General features: G+C 38.3%; 1 protein-coding gene across 4 annotated transcripts; it reads right to left on the bottom strand.

Annotated features, from left to right (window-relative positions):
• Positions 1-697: 697 nt before the first annotated feature.
• LOC118488048 lies at positions 698-16,661 on the bottom strand. 4 transcript variants are annotated; one of them, XM_035985104.1, is made up of 7 exons: positions 16,578-16,661; positions 3,419-3,521; positions 3,089-3,326; positions 2,674-3,003; positions 2,529-2,612; positions 2,057-2,293; positions 698-900 (listed from the first exon to the last, which is right to left on the bottom strand). In XM_035985104.1, the coding sequence occupies exons 3-7, from the start codon at positions 3,266-3,268 to the stop codon at positions 784-786; spliced, it is 948 nt and encodes a 315-aa protein (XP_035840997.1). In that variant the 5' UTR covers positions 3,269-3,326; positions 3,419-3,521; positions 16,578-16,661; the 3' UTR covers positions 698-783. The 4 variants fall into 4 exon arrangements, 3 of the variants coding, with proteins under 3 accessions (XP_035840997.1, XP_035840998.1, XP_035840996.1); XM_035985105.1 differs by having other exon boundaries at positions 3,419-3,548; XM_035985103.1 differs by lacking the exon at positions 16,578-16,661 and having other exon boundaries at positions 3,419-4,297.
• Between the last annotated feature and the right edge of the window lie 1,342 nt (positions 16,662-18,003).

An 18,003-nucleotide genomic window follows, 5' to 3' on the forward strand; every position in this document is an offset into this window, starting at 1 on the left:
TTACCATTTCCTTACATTATGACATTTGGAGATAAATGGAGATTGGTGCAAAAAATAATCTTTTGATACCGGTGTAAACCTTGCTCGATCTTTATGATGGTTCTCCACATCCCTTGTCTCATTCGCAATTTTGCAAGTTCCCATGGGATGTCCATGTCTTCATAACAGAAGAATATGTCCAAAATTTGCGAAAAAAAAGGGTCAACAATGTTAAAGGGGGAGATAAGACATATAAAACACGAAGGTCGCATAACTTAAAACTTGACATATAAACTAAAAAAGATTAACTTAAAACTTGATATATAAACTAAAAAACACTACAAAGAATTCTGGCAATAGCGGCGACTTTTCTCACCGCTAATACTTCCAATTGTCGCCGCTAAAAGTATTAGCGGCAACGCCGCTAATGAACCGTCGCTAATGCTTGTCATGTCGCCGCTATAGTATTTGTCGCCGCTAATCCCGTTAACTTTTAGCGACAACTTTTGTTTTTAGCGACGATTTCTGTGGTCGCTAAAGCCTTATATGACACGTCAGCAATATTATTAGCGACGACAATGTCGCCGCTAAAAGTCAAAAAAACCAATAAATTCTTTTTTTTTTTCTCGCTTAATCCCAGTTTTTGCAAATAACCGTAACCTGCTGTTTCTTTTAATTTTCCATACGCAAACAATAATTCAAACAACTCTTCAAACAAACCAAGTTTTAAACATAAAACTACAACAAAGTATTTTGTTTGATTAAGTTAAAGTTTTGAAACCCCTAAGTTCAATACAAAATACATCATTCTCCCTCCTCATCCGTGTCATTTTCGTTGCCTTTTCTTGATTCCTTCTTATCCATAGCTTGGTACAGTCGTTCCATAAATCTCGGGTCTTCAAACAATTCGTCAAAATATGCCTACAAAATAAGATATACATTATTAGTTTAACAATTTAAACACTTGCCGGAGCGCTTAATATTATTAAAAGGCATAAACTACTAGTATGGAGTTCGAATGGTTCGTTTTGTACAAAAATGGTTCGAAAGGCATAAACTGCAAGTAGTATGGAATTCGAATAATAAAAAGTTGACATTATTTTTGGCTAAAGTGCTAGTAGCATTAAACTCAAATAATACAAAGTAGTTGATGTTATATCCAAGAAAAATCATAGGGAACCATATTGTGTGTCCTATATTTACATACATCAAGTATTTACACACATCAAGTTTTTACAAACATCTATTAGCCGTAAAACAGTTCGAACTTGTCTAAAACAGATCAGTTTAACCGAAACAGTTCTACAATGATCAGTTTATTTATCAGAGAATCACCGAAATCAGTCCGTAATCAGCAAAAAAAATCTAAATCAGCCAAAAGTTCGAAAACTAAACACACATTAAGATTATCAACAACCAGATTCATTTTGTCCGTAATTCCTTATATTCTTTCATCAATATTGCCATTCAGATTGATATTAAAGCTAACTGTTTGAAGATTCAGATCTGCAACCTAAGTCTGAAAACTCGAAGTTAATGATTCAAACATATTATGTGATTCACTTGTAAACAATCGTACAATTTAAAACGCTTAAAATTGTTATCCATTGCAGATTTTGTTTTCAATTTTTCTGAAATTATTATGAGCAAAATTCTTTCTTTTTGTTTCAATTTCATTCATACAATCTTTAAGTGATAAGATCAATCTGAAATGATTGCAACTTTGTTTGAACCAAAGAAACTAGTCCGGAATCACACTGAAACTCAATCGAATCAGTTCGATATACTCAAACGATACTCCGAAACTAATCAAAATCCACAATCCACGGAAATAGTCTATAATCACTTAAAACGTTCAAAAATCAGTCCTGAATCAGATATGAATTTATGAAAAACAGATTTTAACAAACAGGATGTTCAAAACATGATCAGAACAGATCAAAATCACATCAAAACTCAGCTGAAAAAAAAATTCGGTATTAACAACTTATTATAAATCATAGGGACCAAAACAGCAATTTACTCTAAAAGTTATTATTAATAGAAGAAGTTTAAAAAATAAAAAATTTAGTGTTACCTCTGAAAATTGTGGACGTGTCTTCTCCTTCTCATGAGGACTCACGTCACTCGAAGCTGAAGATAAAGAAGGTTTACGCCCGAGTCCCCTATAAATTCCGCGCCGAGCACCAAGCACCTTTTCAAAAACTTGAACATTACTAATGGCAGGCGCACTACTTTCACCGAGTTCACCCTCATCTTCCAAGAATGGGTTATTTTGGGTCCTTTGTCTTTCAAATTCTTCCTTTAATAGGTTCTGTATTTTTCAAAGATAATTGAAAGACAACCCATGAATATACATGAACTCGATAACTAGCGTGCGGATTGGTCGTTTCGTTACCGTTGAAAGCAACAACACGAATCGACATCCTATTGCGAAAATTCTTTGTAAACACTTACAAAATTCGAATCGACATATTATATATATATATATATATATATATATATATATATATATATATTTAAGAATTATACTTTAAATAAACACTTACAAAATTCTCCTCTTCCAACGGGCTGGCAAAGGTCCCATCGGGTAGAGTATGAGCATGAGCGTACGTTTCCAAAGCTTCAACATTCTGTCAAACATTAAAAATTAGATGATATATTCAATAAACATTTATATGTATAAACCATTACCTTTTTAAAAGACCAGCTGCTATATGATGCCGACCCCCTGCGGTTTGCGAACTGTTGCTTTTCACGATTTTTTTTGTTAACTTCACACCTTTTTATATATTTCGGATCACCGAAAAGGTCTATAGTCTTCCTCCAATTTTTCACACCCATACCCGTGGGGGGACTGTCCCTTATTGTCTCTAAATTATCATGTCGCTTTCCTAATTCTACAAACTCCTTTTTTGCCATATTCTTCCGGTCTCTGTATCGCTTCATGTAGACCGACCGGATGCCACCCTTAAGCTGACGACGTTCGCAATCCCGCTCAATTTCCTCAAAATTGAAGCGCCGCTAGGAATTAAACGAAATTTAGTTAGTCAACTAAAAAAGAATCATAAACCAAGAACATATAAAATAACTTAAACTAAACATTTACTCTGAGATGTTGTTCCATAGCATTCTTTTCAGCTGCAGAAACATTAGCGTAAGAGTACTTATCAAATGCAAGGTTTTCCCACATATAAATCCCCACCTCTCGACCGAACATATCACAAGCGTCACCAACCAGGGTATATGTCGTGAGTCTATCAAAAGGGATTGAAACAAGCCCTCCCATCTTATTCGCCTGCAAAAGTTTTTTGTTTTTTGCTTTTCCCCTTTCTGCTTTGGGACAACTACATATATAATAAAAAGTTAGTTAATCACAATATATTTTTTTATAAAAATGAATAAATGTAGTAAATAAAAAAATTATAATAACACTTACGGTCCTCCTCGTGATGACCTCTTCGCCCAAAACCCCCGGGAGGTGGCTCATCCGCACCATCACCGCCATGGCCTCGTGGCATTACATCAGCCATGATATATAACTACAAAACTCACATTGAAATCATTTCCTAAAAAGTTACAAGATATAGAATAGATACATACCTATATAAATAATGTTTTATATTGCAACAAGAAAATACATATAGTTTCCTACGGTCAAATACAAATAGAAATTACAAGTTTTTTTAATCAAACTCTCCCTCGGAATCTTCGGTGTCTATCTCATGACCATCTGTGTGATAATCAGGATCGTCATCCCCGTAATTTGTCTCGGCCTCAGACAATTCATCTACGGGTACTGTTGGAGGATTAACTTCAGTTGAAGTCTCACCCTCAGTAACATGAATAGACTTGTTTTGAAAGTATTTCACAAAGTCAATAACTAGTACACTATTAGATGAAGAGTTGTTGTGAACGACATCAAGATCTTCGGCTAAGTCTAAGCCATTGTCAACTGTTTGAACATTCTTGTTACGGCCATCGAGTAATGAAGGTAGATCCCAAACTTTTCGATGATTAACATTCTCAACGGCCCACCGATGGTTATTGTTTTGGTTACCTTGAGAAGGTTCTCGGATGTAGAACACTTGTTTGGCTTGCGAAGCAAATATGAGTTGATCTTCTTTGTACCATTCGTATTGTGTGTTGATACTCGTTATATTGTTGTCATATGTAACACCCCTATGAGTATCGAACCACTTGCACCAGAAAAGTACAGTTGAATACCCAAGTGGGTAAAATAACTCAATAATCTCTTCTACTTGACCATAATATTTCTCCCCGCCCTCTCCTTTCGCTGAAACCCCAGAAGTTTGCGTTGTTCTGTAAGGCCTCCTAATCCAAGATCTCACTCAGCCAAAGCAACCAACAGGTGTGCGGAATCCACCTGATAATCAACCACTATAGATGAAACACAAGAATGCAAGGATTTGAGAGAGAAATCAAGAATACACTGAGTATTCTTGATGAAGATGAATGACGTCACTCACACAAAGCGCCGCCAGACAAAACACAATGATTAGGGCACAGAAATTCACACAGAAATCGTTACCTTGTCTATTCCATATTAAAGTATATATACAAGGTGAAACCCGGACTTTCAAGACTAACTAGAAAGCCCGGACAAAACAGATAGCACAAAGCTCAGAGCTTTTGCCACAAAACTCAGACAAAAGCTACACATAACAAAACTCTGACCTTAGTCCTATACACAAAACTCTGACTAAGGAAATCCTCCCAAACCTTGGACAAGTTGTCCCTAGGAACTTCTTGGGACAAATTGTCCCTAGGAACTTCTTGGGACTAAGTTTCCATAAAACTCTGACCAAGAGCTCCTTCCAAAACTTGGACAAATTGTCCCTAGGAACTTCTTGGGACTAACTATTGGCATTTGTACAATAAAGACCCTAAATATTGGAAGACTTGCACTTATCACCAAAAGTGCATTAACAAACTCCCCCTTGATCAGTGCATGGTCTTCATTGAACTTGAGATCTTCATCCTTTCATTGGTAACATGGGAGTCATGCACTTATCACCTAAGGTGCATTAACAGTTTGCATTAGGTGCATGGTCTTCATTGGTCTTGAGATCTTCATCCTTTCTTCGAGAACTGCTTCCTGTCCAGACCTTGTTCTTCACACAGAACTGAACCACCTTGATGAAATGGTCAGCTAGAACACGATCTTTTTCAATGTATTTTAGAGGCAGGCGCCGAAGCTTCTTCAGACAGGCCAAATCAGATCCAACACTTTAGCAATCTCAACCGTCACTTTCTTTTCAGAAATCACTGCTTCCCCAGTCTTGAGATGCATGATCCAGACGCACACAGCTTCTCCAAATCTTCCATCTTGTGATGAACGATCCAGTTGCACACAGCTTCTCCAAATCCTCAATCTTGAGATGAACGATCCAGACCTGAAACACTTAACCCCGGATTAAGAAACTTGACCCCGAAGACATCGGCCCAAACCTGGATCCCAAAAATAACTTCCAATACCCCAGAATAAACAATTGAAATATTAAACAACCAACATTTAATAACTTATTTAAACAATTTTCACAACCCTAGAGTATTCTTAATAAGATAACTCGCACATAGAAACAAGAAAGCAAAATCTTTTTGTGGTTTTTTTTTTTTTTTTTTGACTGAAATGAAAAAAAAAAAACCTAGAACGTATTTACACTAATTATCTTTTTGTGAAGTCGGAGCAAAGGAATCATATCGGTTTTACTGTCAGTACCCAACACAAGAACTATAACATTTAGCTTTAATGTTTTAGAATGATGTTGACAGTTCAAGACGTTCAACGGTATTGTGGTCCACTTAAGTTTTAGCACGCTTTCGAACACTGTTTTCGAGATATGGAATTAAGTGTATTAAGCTGACAGTAACTGGTTTACCCACCTCAGAATATACTCCCGTATCAAGGTATGCGCAAGATAACATCTTACTGGTGAGTATACCATTTATCATCTGTTTTTGACGTATAAGCTAATGTGAGATACTCACTTATTTGGGATTGAAAACAAGTCCTTTGTGATAGAATCACTTATTGAGGAGGAACTTGAATTTCAGATGCAAAGGGCACAGGAGCAAGTCCTTTGTGATAGAATCACTTATTGAGGAGGAACTTGACTCCCGCATAATTTTGTGGGACATGTGATTGTTTATCACTTATTTGGGTCGAATGCATCAAGTATTGAAGATATTTACACGTATGTATGGTATCATGGAAGATCTAGACTTGCGTCCCCGTTATTTTCCGGTAAAATAAGCAACCATGATACCCAGATGATAAACAGCATAAAGACCACGTATCTCAGAACCTCGGCAATCTATCAAACGAAATTACGGTACCAAGACCATATATCCGAGAGATGCGCCACACGAGTTACGCAGTTCATTATGTTTATATACCAAAGACAGGTTCTTATTTACGCGTAAAACCTACCGATGCAACGTATAATGAAGCTGTCACAATTAACAGTTAATCTCATATATATATAGCCATAGTCCTGCACCAGATACGACTAACCGATGTACTATCATTTCTCTTATATCTCAACACGACTTCATTTTAAATTTTTCAAATGTTTTTGTATTTTTCTGAAATTTATCCTACAACTAAGTAAAATATTTTTGGAGTTTTTCAATTTTTCGAAAGCGGTAAGAACTATACAGAAAAGATAAAATAAAGTTTCTATGCGAGTTTGGAGAGCATTTTACTCTGGGTTGATCATGCCAATCATTCGGACCAGATTTTCAAATCTAGCCCGATCGAATGTTTTCGTAAACAGGTCGGCAAGATTATCCAAGGTGTCTACCCTAACCACTTCTATTAATCCCTTCTCAGCACAATCACGAATAAAATGATGCCTAACATCTATGTGCTTAGTGCGTGAGTGATTTACCGGATTGTTTGTTATGGAAATGGCAGAGTTATTATCAACAAGGATAGGAGTTCGAGTAAAATTCAAACCGTAGTCCCTCATTTGCTGCTGAATCCACAAGACCTGAGCACAACAGCTTGAAGCAGCAATGTACTCGGCCTCGCACGTGGATAGAGAAACGGCAACTTTCTTTTTTGCATTGCCACGAGACAAGACGATTTCCAAGAAGTTGTGCGCCGCCAGAGGTTGACTTTCTATTCATCCGGCACCCTCCGAAATCTGCGTCAGCATACACCATCAAATCCAGACCACCTTCAGCTGGATACCACAATCCAAGCTTAGGCGTCCCTTTCAGATATCTGAAAATACGCTTGACAGCTTTCAAGTGCGACTCCTTCGGAGTTGATTGGTACCTAGCACACAAACAAACAGAGAACATAATATCTGGTCGTGAAGCAGTTAGATACATCAATGAACCTATCATTGCTCGATATAGAGTCGGATCCACTTCAGGATCTTTCTCATCATCGGGTGAAAGCTTGAGATTTGTCGGTAGAGGCGTGTCATAGGGTAAGCTATCTTCCAATCCAAATCTTTTGAGAATCTCGTGGACATACTTTGTCTGATGCACGTACGTCCTGGTTTTTTCTTGACTCACTTGAAGACCTAAAAAGAATGATAACTCGCCCATCGCGCTCATTTCAAATTTTGACTTCATCACCGCTTCAAACTCACGACACAATTCTTCATTTGAAGAACCAAAAATTATGTCATCAATGTAAATTTGCACAATCAGAAAATCTCCCCCTTTCTTCAAAATGAACAGTGTGGAGTCAATCGCACCACGCGAGAACCCATGCTCCAATAGATGCTTTGACAACGTCTCGTACCAAGCTCGAGGAGCCTGATGGAGACCATAGAGAGCCTTGTCCAACAAATAGACCTTGTTGTCTAACCCTGGAGCTTCAAAACCCGGTGGTTGGGACACATACACAGTTTCATGCAATTTCCCGTAAAGGAAAGCGCTTTTCACATCCAACTAATAGACTTTGATACGCATGTGTGCAGCAAAGGCTAGAAACAAACGAAAAGCTTCCAGTCTTGCCACCGGTGCATAAACTTCTGTATAATCAATCCCTTCTTCCTGATTGAAGCCTTGAACAACCAACCGTGCTTTGTTTCTGACAACGACACCCTTATCGTCTTTCTTGCACTTGAAAACCCATTTCGTGTTGATTGCATGTTGGCCTTTTGGAAGATCGACCAAATTCCACACCTTTAACTTGTCGAACTGAGCTAACTCTTCTTGCATCGCCTCACACCAAGAATTATCCTTCAGAGCCATTTGATAGTTCTTCGGCTCTATCTGGGAGATAAAACATTCATGCAGGCTAAGATTGTAGATTTCTTCTTTCTTGATAGCAGAGAACAGACATTGCATCTCTGAAATACTCCTTCGCGTTTGCACTCCCGCACTTGGATTCCAAATAATATTATCAACAGGATGATGAATATTTGTTCTTGGAACTGGGATTGTCGGAGCTTGAAGATTGTTTCCCAAATTTGATTGAATCTCCCCTTCAGCATGTGCATTACTACTAGAAGCTTCACCATTGCCAGAAGACGCATCAACATTTGGATATGCTGAAAAGTCAACGTATAGATCTCCACTTGTAGTTTGAGCCGCTGCATTGGGGATCTGCTCAGCAACAACATCATTTACGGACGAAGAATCAGCGACTGGAATACTCGAAGACACATTAGTAGGAATACTCGCTCTCCAGCTCGCATCCACTTCATCTTTATTCACAAGATGTGTGTATACAACCTCCGAATCTTCTTCTGAAACATCAGGAAGATCAAATGAATCAAATAATTTATCATACTCATAACCACTTTTGGGACCGAATTCGGACGGTGGAGGATCGAAACTCAAAGGAGTTATGTCAAACACGATCTCCACTATTCGCTTCTTGATGTTATAAACGCGTTTGTTTGGAGTTCCATTGGCATAACCCAAAAAGAACCCAATTTCACCAACTTCCCCCATTTTCGGAGTATCTTTGGTGCGTTTGATAACACACTTAATCCCAAAAGGCTGAAAACCAGATAGGTTAGGTTTCCTGTTTTCTAGCAATTCATAACAAGTTTTATCTTCTCTTTTGACAGTAAGCACATGATTTAACACATAACATGCAGTGTTCACCGCCTCGGCCCAGAAGAAAATTGGCAATTTTGATTCAGAAAGCATAGTGCGGGCCGCCTCAATTAGGGTACGATTCTTCCGTTCTGCAACTCCGTTCTGTTGAGGAACATATGGAGCGCTGAACTGATGAATTATTCCCATTTCCCGACATAACTCATCCATATGCTGATTCTTAAACTCAGTGCCGTTGTCACTTCGGATTTTCTTAATAGGAAGTGAATAATTTTTCTCAAGTTGTTTGAATAAGTCTCTTAAAATACCAGCAGTTTGATCCTTAGTTTTTAAGAAAAATACCCATGAGTAACGTGAGAAATCGTCAGTGACAACTAAGCAATAAGACATCCCACCAATGCTAGCAACATGGATCGGGCCGAAAAGATCCATGTGAAGCAATTCAAGTGGTTTTTGGATTGAGTTAACTGTTTTCGGTTTATGAGGCTTTCGTTTGATTTTTCCTTTTTCACATGATTCACATTTGTTGTGCATATTGAAACTACGTAACGGAACCCCCAACACCAAGTTGTTTTTCACTAAGTGGTTCATTTTTCGTAGATGCACGTGGCCCATTCTCCTATGCCAGAGATACGATTGATCTTCAGTCGCCTTTGAAAGTAGACAAGTCACTGGAGCAGATGAGTTAACCAACGGGCGCATGTCCATGACATATGTGTTATTCACCCTTGGAGCCCTCATAACGATCCAATCTTCAGGAACAACAAATCCCGGACGCAAAACGAAGCAAGCTTTATCAGTGAACAACATCGTGTACTTGTTATCACAGATTTGAGAAACCGACATCAAGTTGTGCTTCAGTTCTTCAACGTAGTTCACTTTATGCAGCGTGATTTTTCCATTTGACACAGAGCCTTCACCGGTGATATAACCACCCTTTTCACTGGCAAAATTCACATAACCACCACGAAATTGTTTAAAATTGTTTAATAATTCTTTATTTCCTGTCATGTGTCTGGAACAGCCACTATCGATATACCAAATATAGATAGCCCTCTTCAGCTGCTCCTACACTCCCCAACAAAAATTTAGTTAGAGTGTGGGACCCAAGCCATGATGGTCTTGGGTCGTCCTGATTCGTCAACATAAGAAAACTCTTTGAAATAACCATCATCGCCTCTGAGTCCACCATTTCCATTTCGGAAATTGTTGGAATGAGTCCCCGCAAATCGTGGATTATACGGAGTTGACAATCTGTTGGTATAACCAGAGTTTCCATACCCTCGGCTTCCATAGTTTTGGTAACTGTAATTTTGATTCCTGGGTGGCTCAAAATTCCTACCAAATCTAGGAGCATCTTCGTGTCTTGAGAATGATCGTGGATGATTATCCGAATGCGGTCTTTGATTTGGAAATCGGGGGGGGGGGGGGGGGGTGACGCATTTCGATCATTCACGAATCTGTTCTGTGCATGAGGTCTAACATAGTTGTTGTTCGAACCTCCAGAACGTTTGTCATTCTCAACTCCTTGAAAGGTGACATGATTTTGTCGTCTGTGAGGGGTTTTCTCACGAGTATCATGTCTTTGAGGTACATTTTCAGATCTGTCCCCACGGTTAATAACAACGGGTTTCTCCTCTTGATCCTGATTTTGTTGTGATTTAACATTTGGTTTAACATCAGGTTTTACTTCTTGTTTAATCACTTTGTTTTTCTCAACCTTTTGATTTTTACCATTTTTCTTTTCAACATTAACTGATTCATTTTGTGGCTTGTTAACAAAAGGTTTCTTTTGATCAGGATCAACAAGTGATTTACCCCTGTCATCTAGGCAGTCTGCTGCTAAGTGTCCTTTCCCACGACACTTGTAGCATTTGCGAATTTTCGCGGCGTTCTTCGGACGTTCCTCATGATCGGTCGAAGATGATGAGGCGTTGGTGGAATTTTTCGAAATTCGGTTCACAAACTGAGAGTTGGAACCTGTTTCGATTTTTACTTCCTCTTTAACAAAATCCTCCCCTTTAACAAACTCAGTTTTAGGGACATTTTTCAAAGCCTTTTTATTTTTCCCACGTGACTTTGGTTTTGATTTCTCATTTTGAACTTGATTGAAAATTTCCAAAATCTTGTTGCTTATCAAATTTTCAATGTTTTCAAGGTTCACCTCATTTTTCTTTGAAATTCCACTCTTCTTCGACTGATCTGAGTCTGTAACTTCATCTGGCTCAGATTCTGACTCACTTTGTGGTTCAACTGTCAGAGGAGTCGTTGGCACAAAGTTTGCCAGTTCAGGATCAATGCTTGGCATTGATGTATAATTATGGTTTACCGGTGGAGGCACCTTATTATAACCAACACCGAACATTTCTTCCTCAGATTCTTTGAGACGTTGGCTGTTAATACAGAAGTTCATCACTTCGGATGAATCCCTGAATTTTTCGATCTTTCGTTGCAAATCTAAAATCAGATTATCTTTTTCCAAAATGATTTTGTTCTTTTCCAAAACACAATTTTGATTCATTTCAAGTTCAGATTTTAATTCCTGATTTCTAAGATTACCCACAGCCACAAGTCTCTCAAATTCAGAGATATCATTTTTCAGTGCTTTATCTTAATTCGGTGTTCTTTATCCGAATTAGACAAAACAGCAATGAGTTCTCTGGATTTTTCTAAATCTGCAATTAAGTTTGTGTTATGAAGTGCATATCTATCTATCTTAGTCACAAACTCAACACATCTAGCACATCGCTTATCTACAGAAGATGATTTTACCTCAATGCCAGCCATGAATGCACAAGCCTCGTTTTCCACGTAGTTTTCTTCCAACCTTTTAGCTTCTGCATCCGCAAATTGTTGCATTTCAGCTGTGGAGATGTTGAACTCAAAGCGTTCTCCCTTTTCTCCATCTTCTGTCTTGCTAGACTTCTCAACAGTCTCTTCGATCGAAGGACTTTCATTCTCAGCAACATTCCCCGAATCTAATTCTTCCCCAATAACCTCAGCTACAACTGCAAGCTCCTCAATGCTAGCCTCTTCTACAACCTCTTCATACACCTCTTCATTCACAATTTCTGCTATAAATGCCTGTGACACAATTGCCCCTGAGATGTCTCCAAAGCACAACCCCAGTCATAAGGCTCAGTCACACTCTGTAGAGGTTGAGCCACCATAGCATTGTTTGTCGAAGGTGTAAGATTTTCAGACCCACTTGAACGAGCACTTGAGTTGGAGGCAGCATTTGATGCATTGTTTTGAGGTCTTGAATTGTTTCCTCGGGAGTTGTTGTCTCTGTCAGATCTTTCCATCTTCGGCTTTCGACAATCACGTGCGAAATGCCCGTAGATCCCGCAGTTGTAACACTTTACCTTTGACATGTCGACCCCTATTCGAGTCTTTGTCTGACCTCCTATGAACTTCTTACCCGTCTTCAGCAGAAACTTCTTCGCTCTACGGACTAACAGTGCCATATTGAGCTGTAGATCAAGTTCTTCCATCTCGTCTTGATCTATCTGATCAAAGTCTTCATCGAGACTTGACGGTTCAACGAGTTTCCCAAGACAGAAGTTCTCGTAGGCAGTCATGAAGGACGCCAACAGACCCATATTTTCTTCAATCAACTTCAAACCGCTTGCATCTATCTTAGGAATGTTCACACTTGTTCCTTGAGATTTCTGAGTGCTACTAGAAGAGTACATCCCTTGATTTGAATTGGTTGTTCCACTTGAACTGACAGTGTTGCTTATGAAGGCGTGTTCACTTGCAGGACCTTCATTCTCCGAATACAAAGCAACACCGACACCACCATTACTACCCTTATCCGTTGGTTTCGAAGCCTTATATAACTGAGGATCTTGGATCTTCTCGAAATCAGATGCTTGATCTTCCATATTCCAAGCGTAACCCCTCAGCTTCTGAACAACTTCTTCCAATGAAAGCTCTTCGTGGAGAACACCCTCTCTGATCAAAGCGGTGTACATATTCCATTCTCTCGAAAGACAATTCAGAAACTTCTCAACCTTCTCGAATTCAGTGTAGATACCCTCTTTACTTCTATCAAGTTCGCTCAGCAGATGATAAAATCGATTCACAGTGTCATCAAATGATTCATTCTTCAAAGCCTTGAACACAACAAATTGAGTCTTCAAACGTTCGAGACGTCGCTTCTTGTACATTTCGTTTCCTTCATATCGTTGGATCATACTATCCCACAATTCCTTTGAGCTATTTCTCTTACGGAACGTATGAAGTATAGATTGCGTCATTGCCATCGTTATCATTGACATAGCTTTCTCTTCACAGTCATAAAACTTTTTCTGGTCGTCAGTGAGTGCCAAATACGTATCAATCGTCAACGTACGTACTGGAGTAGCTCCACATCCTTTAACGATGCACAACCAGATTTTGATGTCTTTTGCTCGTACATATCTTTCGAAACGCTCCTTCCACTCAGGAAAATCAAGTTCGTTGATCAACAAAGGAGGTTTGTCGTTACTTCCTACCTCAGCATTGTGCTTGAGGTTTTGCACCATTGTAGTCAGATTGTTGTTTGCCATTTCAGAAAACAACAGAGAACTTCAAAACTTCCAAGCAGTGAAGTGAGCTTTAGTCAGAGTGTGAACCCCGGATCACAGAAACCTGAAATAGAACACAGACAAAGAACTCGGACACAACACTGTTAGAAATTTAACCTCAGACCAACTATTTGATGAAAAAATTCGGACTCCAAATCTCTAAACTAATAAAATTCGGACACTAGAAACTTAAAAAGTCGGGACTCTAATATATGTTAACAATAAAAGTCGGACTCAAAGTAAGGAAATAAGGAAACTCGGACACTCACTGTTAACAATAAAAGTCGGACTCAAAGTCGGACACTAGAAACTTAAAAACTCGGACACTATGTCGGACTCAAAGTAAGGAAATAAGGAAACTCGGACACTCACTGTTAACAATAAAAGTCGGACTCAAAGTCGGACACTAGAAACTTAAAAAGAACTCTGACTAGAAAATTTAAAAGGAAGTCGGACACAATGAAAACCCAAAAAAAACTCGGACTTTAATATATATAAAATAAACTCGGACCTTTTAATATATATAATATTCGGACCTAACAACTAAAACTCGGACCTAAACTAAACTCAGACTAAGGACTTTAAAAGGAAACTCGGACTAAAGAACTCGGAGTATTAAACTCAGACACTATAACTACACAATAAAAGGAAACTCGGACCTAAGATGAAAATCGGACTTTAATACTTTAAAGAAAACTCGGACTCCACTTAACCTAAAACTCAGACTCAAGACTATATCTGGAATTTGGACTCTATATATTTGTAAAGAACTCGGACTAATCTATTATATAAAAACTCGGACAACACACTAATAAAAGAATTCGGACTCAGGAACTCTTAAGAAGTATATTAAACTCGGACCAAATAACTCTTAAAAGAACTCGGACAAACCAAAACCTAAATAACTTCGGACTATAACTTGGGATAAAAAACTCGGATACAAAATTTACCTAAAACAGAGAAATTCGGTCAGGGCTACAAGGAAACTCAGACTCTAGTAACTATAAAAGGAAAACTCGGACAAGGACAAAAGCTCAGACTGAATTTGAAAACTCAGACAAGTTTCAAAACTCAGAAGAAACCAATCTTCGGAGTATCTCCCCAATGTGACTACACACTGGTTCAATAATACCCCGGAGACACAAACACAAAGTGTAAACCACGGACCAAGCTTCCAAAGATCAAAACTCAGAATCTTTATCTCCTTCAAAGCTCTGTATGAACAAGAACAAAAACCCCTGTAAAACCCAGATGAAGAAAACACTAAAAACTCACTAAACTACTCAAAATCCATCATCAAATCACTAGATATGAATGAAGAATCATGAATAGAACACAAAAATTCACTAAAATCTCACTAAACCCTATCAAAGTAAGAACTATTCTCACCAAAACCTTCAAACTAAGAACACCTACAGTAGTATGAGCACACTGCTCTGATACCACTTGTAAGGCCTCCTAATCCAAGATCTCACTCAGCCAAAGCAACCAACAGGTGTGCGGAATCCACCTGATGATCAACCACTGTAGATGAAACACAAGAATGCAAGGATTTGAGAGAGAAATCAAGAATACACTGAGTATTCTTGATGAAGATGAATGACGTCACTCACACAAAGCGCCGCCAGACAAAACACAATGATTAGGGCACAGAAATTCACAGAAATCGTTACCTTGTCTATTCCATATTAAAGTATATATACAAGGTGAAACCCGGACTTTCAAGACTAACTAGAAAGCCCGGACAAAACAGATAGCACAAAGCTCAGAGCTTTTGCCACAAAACTCAGACAAAAGCTACACATAACAAAACTCTGACCTTAGTCCTGCACACAAAACTCTGACTAAGGAAATCCTCCCAAACCTTGGACAAGTTGTCCCTAGGAACTTCTTGGGACAAAATGTCCCTAGGAACTTCTTGGGACTAAGTTTCCATAAAACTCTGACCAAGAGCTCCTTCCAAAACTTGGACAAATTGTCCCTAGGAACTTCTTGGGACTAACTATTGGCATTTGTACAATAAAGACCCTAAATATTGGAAGACTTGCACTTATCACCAAAAGTGCATTAACATGTTCGTTGCTTGTCACGGAGAACTACCATAAATCTAACACCATTGACTATGCAAGCAGTGTAAGTAGAGGCAATTCTATCCGCACCCATTGAAAGAGCATACAACTCTTGGTGGAATTCCGGAGAATTTTGCATTTTCATGAAATAGACCTAAAAATATAGAGTAATGCATATTATATATGTATGACCTAATAAATATATAGTGATGTGTGTTATATATGTATTACCTTCTCGAGAAACCACTTTGGAAATTTAGTTTTAACATCATCTTGGGGATGTTTAGATTTGAATTCACTATTGATGACAAAAATATATAAGAAATTAGGAATTGAAAAACACTTGACGGATATTGAAAAGTTAAGGATGGGAACACTTACTTCATATAACCCCTGACTTCTTGACAACTATCGAGGACAAACCATTCTAAATTGTGTTTTTCACGCAGATTCGGTAAAAACCATTACCCAATTTCAAGCCGGTCAAACCCAAACCAAACGAATACCTGATTTCAAACCGGTCAAACCCGAGCCTTTCCCCTAAAAAGTCAGGTCAGAACCCGAACCTATTTCACCAAAAACCGGGTTTTGACTTTTCTTTGAGCTAACCCCACAAGGTTTCAATTGAACTAGTTTGAGCCAAAAACCCCATTTGTGCACCTCTACTTCTCCTAATCTAAACTTCTCTTAGGTACCTACTGGAAATACATCTACTGCCATGTATAGATAGCCTAACCCAACCCCTGTGTTCTGAAAAAAAGCCCAACCCAACCCGCACCAAGACCTACAACCCTAACCATACTTGTATTTGACTAAAAAACAGTCAAACATCATGAAATCAACAACAGATCTACTCAAATTACTAACATAACAACTGAAATTAGAAAGCAATTTGGAATATTCGTACCGTTTTCAAAGGGCGTCGGAGAATCAGGCGGGATGGAGGTGCTACGGCAGAGTGAAGGCGGTGAGGCTCTCCGGCAGACTCAAGGTTGTGCTCCAGTGATGTGAGCAGATTTCATCTTGGAGGGAAGAGGGAAAAATGCCGCTAAAACAGATGTGAGCCTTTTTACACATGTTTTATGCAGGGGTAAACCCTAGCCCTTCGATTAGTTATGCAAAGAATGGCCCAGATCAATTGCAAATCCCTTGTCCCGGATCAAGACTTTTAGCGGCGACTTTTTAGATGTCGCCGCTAAAAGTGTCGCCGCTAAAAGTGGTAATTTCTTGTAGTGAGATTACCAACTTTCAAAGACAAGAACGCCAAAACCATATCCTAGGCTGCATCAAAAACATGTTGAATATTACATATGACTTATATTGCTCGTAAGATATAAAATTACATATGCCAAAAATAACTACTAACATAAACAAATCCATTTCTTCACAATCAAAAGGTCCTGAAGCTTCTTGAGAGTTGGAATTGTACTATGTAGATACTGCCCTTGACCTGCATTTTGATAAATTGTATCACATGAGTCCTTTTAATGCAAAACCCTGCTAGAGATAAAACATCAATGCTGGATCGTCAGACTGGATCATTCTTGATGCGTCATTGACAATGGTTCAGTTTCTGAATTCAAAACAACATTGCAATATGATCTAATTAAATGAAAATAGTAATGGATCTAATCTTGAAAATCGTCCCCATGCAATCTTCACAAATTTAAACATGGTGTTCACTTGTTAGTGATTACATACTTTGAAGCCATACTTCACGCTTACATGACCAGCTCCCATGTTTATTAATCTGCGATTATAAAGAAGATAACTTTATAACTTATGAATTTAAATAGTTGAAAGAAAGAAGGGGAAAAATGAGAATTTGAAGTTTCGACTTTCACATCAACAGGTTCAAATAACCCGGTTGGATTTGATTAGCCAGAGACGGTTTTTGCTGCGTGTTCGTCCATTGGACTAAGCTCAGGGCAAGATTCTTCATGGACACATCTTCACTGAGACACAACTTTGTTCTCTTTAACATATTATCAATATCCGCTAACTCGTCACCTAACATTCCTTCTTGGTTGGGTTGTTTTGTTTGCTAAATGGGTGGGATATATGAAAAAGGGTTGTAATGGGCTCAAGCATGTTAAATCAGTTATAGACTTGACATTTAAACAAAAATCATTTTAAATCCCCATTAAGAAGATAACTTTGCTTATTCAGATCTGAACTAATTAAATCCCGATTTCTTTATTAGGATGAAGTTGATCCCTAAGCATGTTAATTTTTTAACTTTTTCACATGAAGGATGAAATCTTTTAGGCACTATGAAACATAAACAAATGAAGTAGTAGTCTGTGAAGTGTACTTATAGATGTTTAAAATTT

This window comes from Helianthus annuus, chromosome 16 (genome assembly GCF_002127325.2).
Source record: "Helianthus annuus cultivar XRQ/B chromosome 16, HanXRQr2.0-SUNRISE, whole genome shotgun sequence".
NCBI lineage: Eukaryota > Viridiplantae > Streptophyta > Magnoliopsida > Asterales > Asteraceae > Helianthus > Helianthus annuus.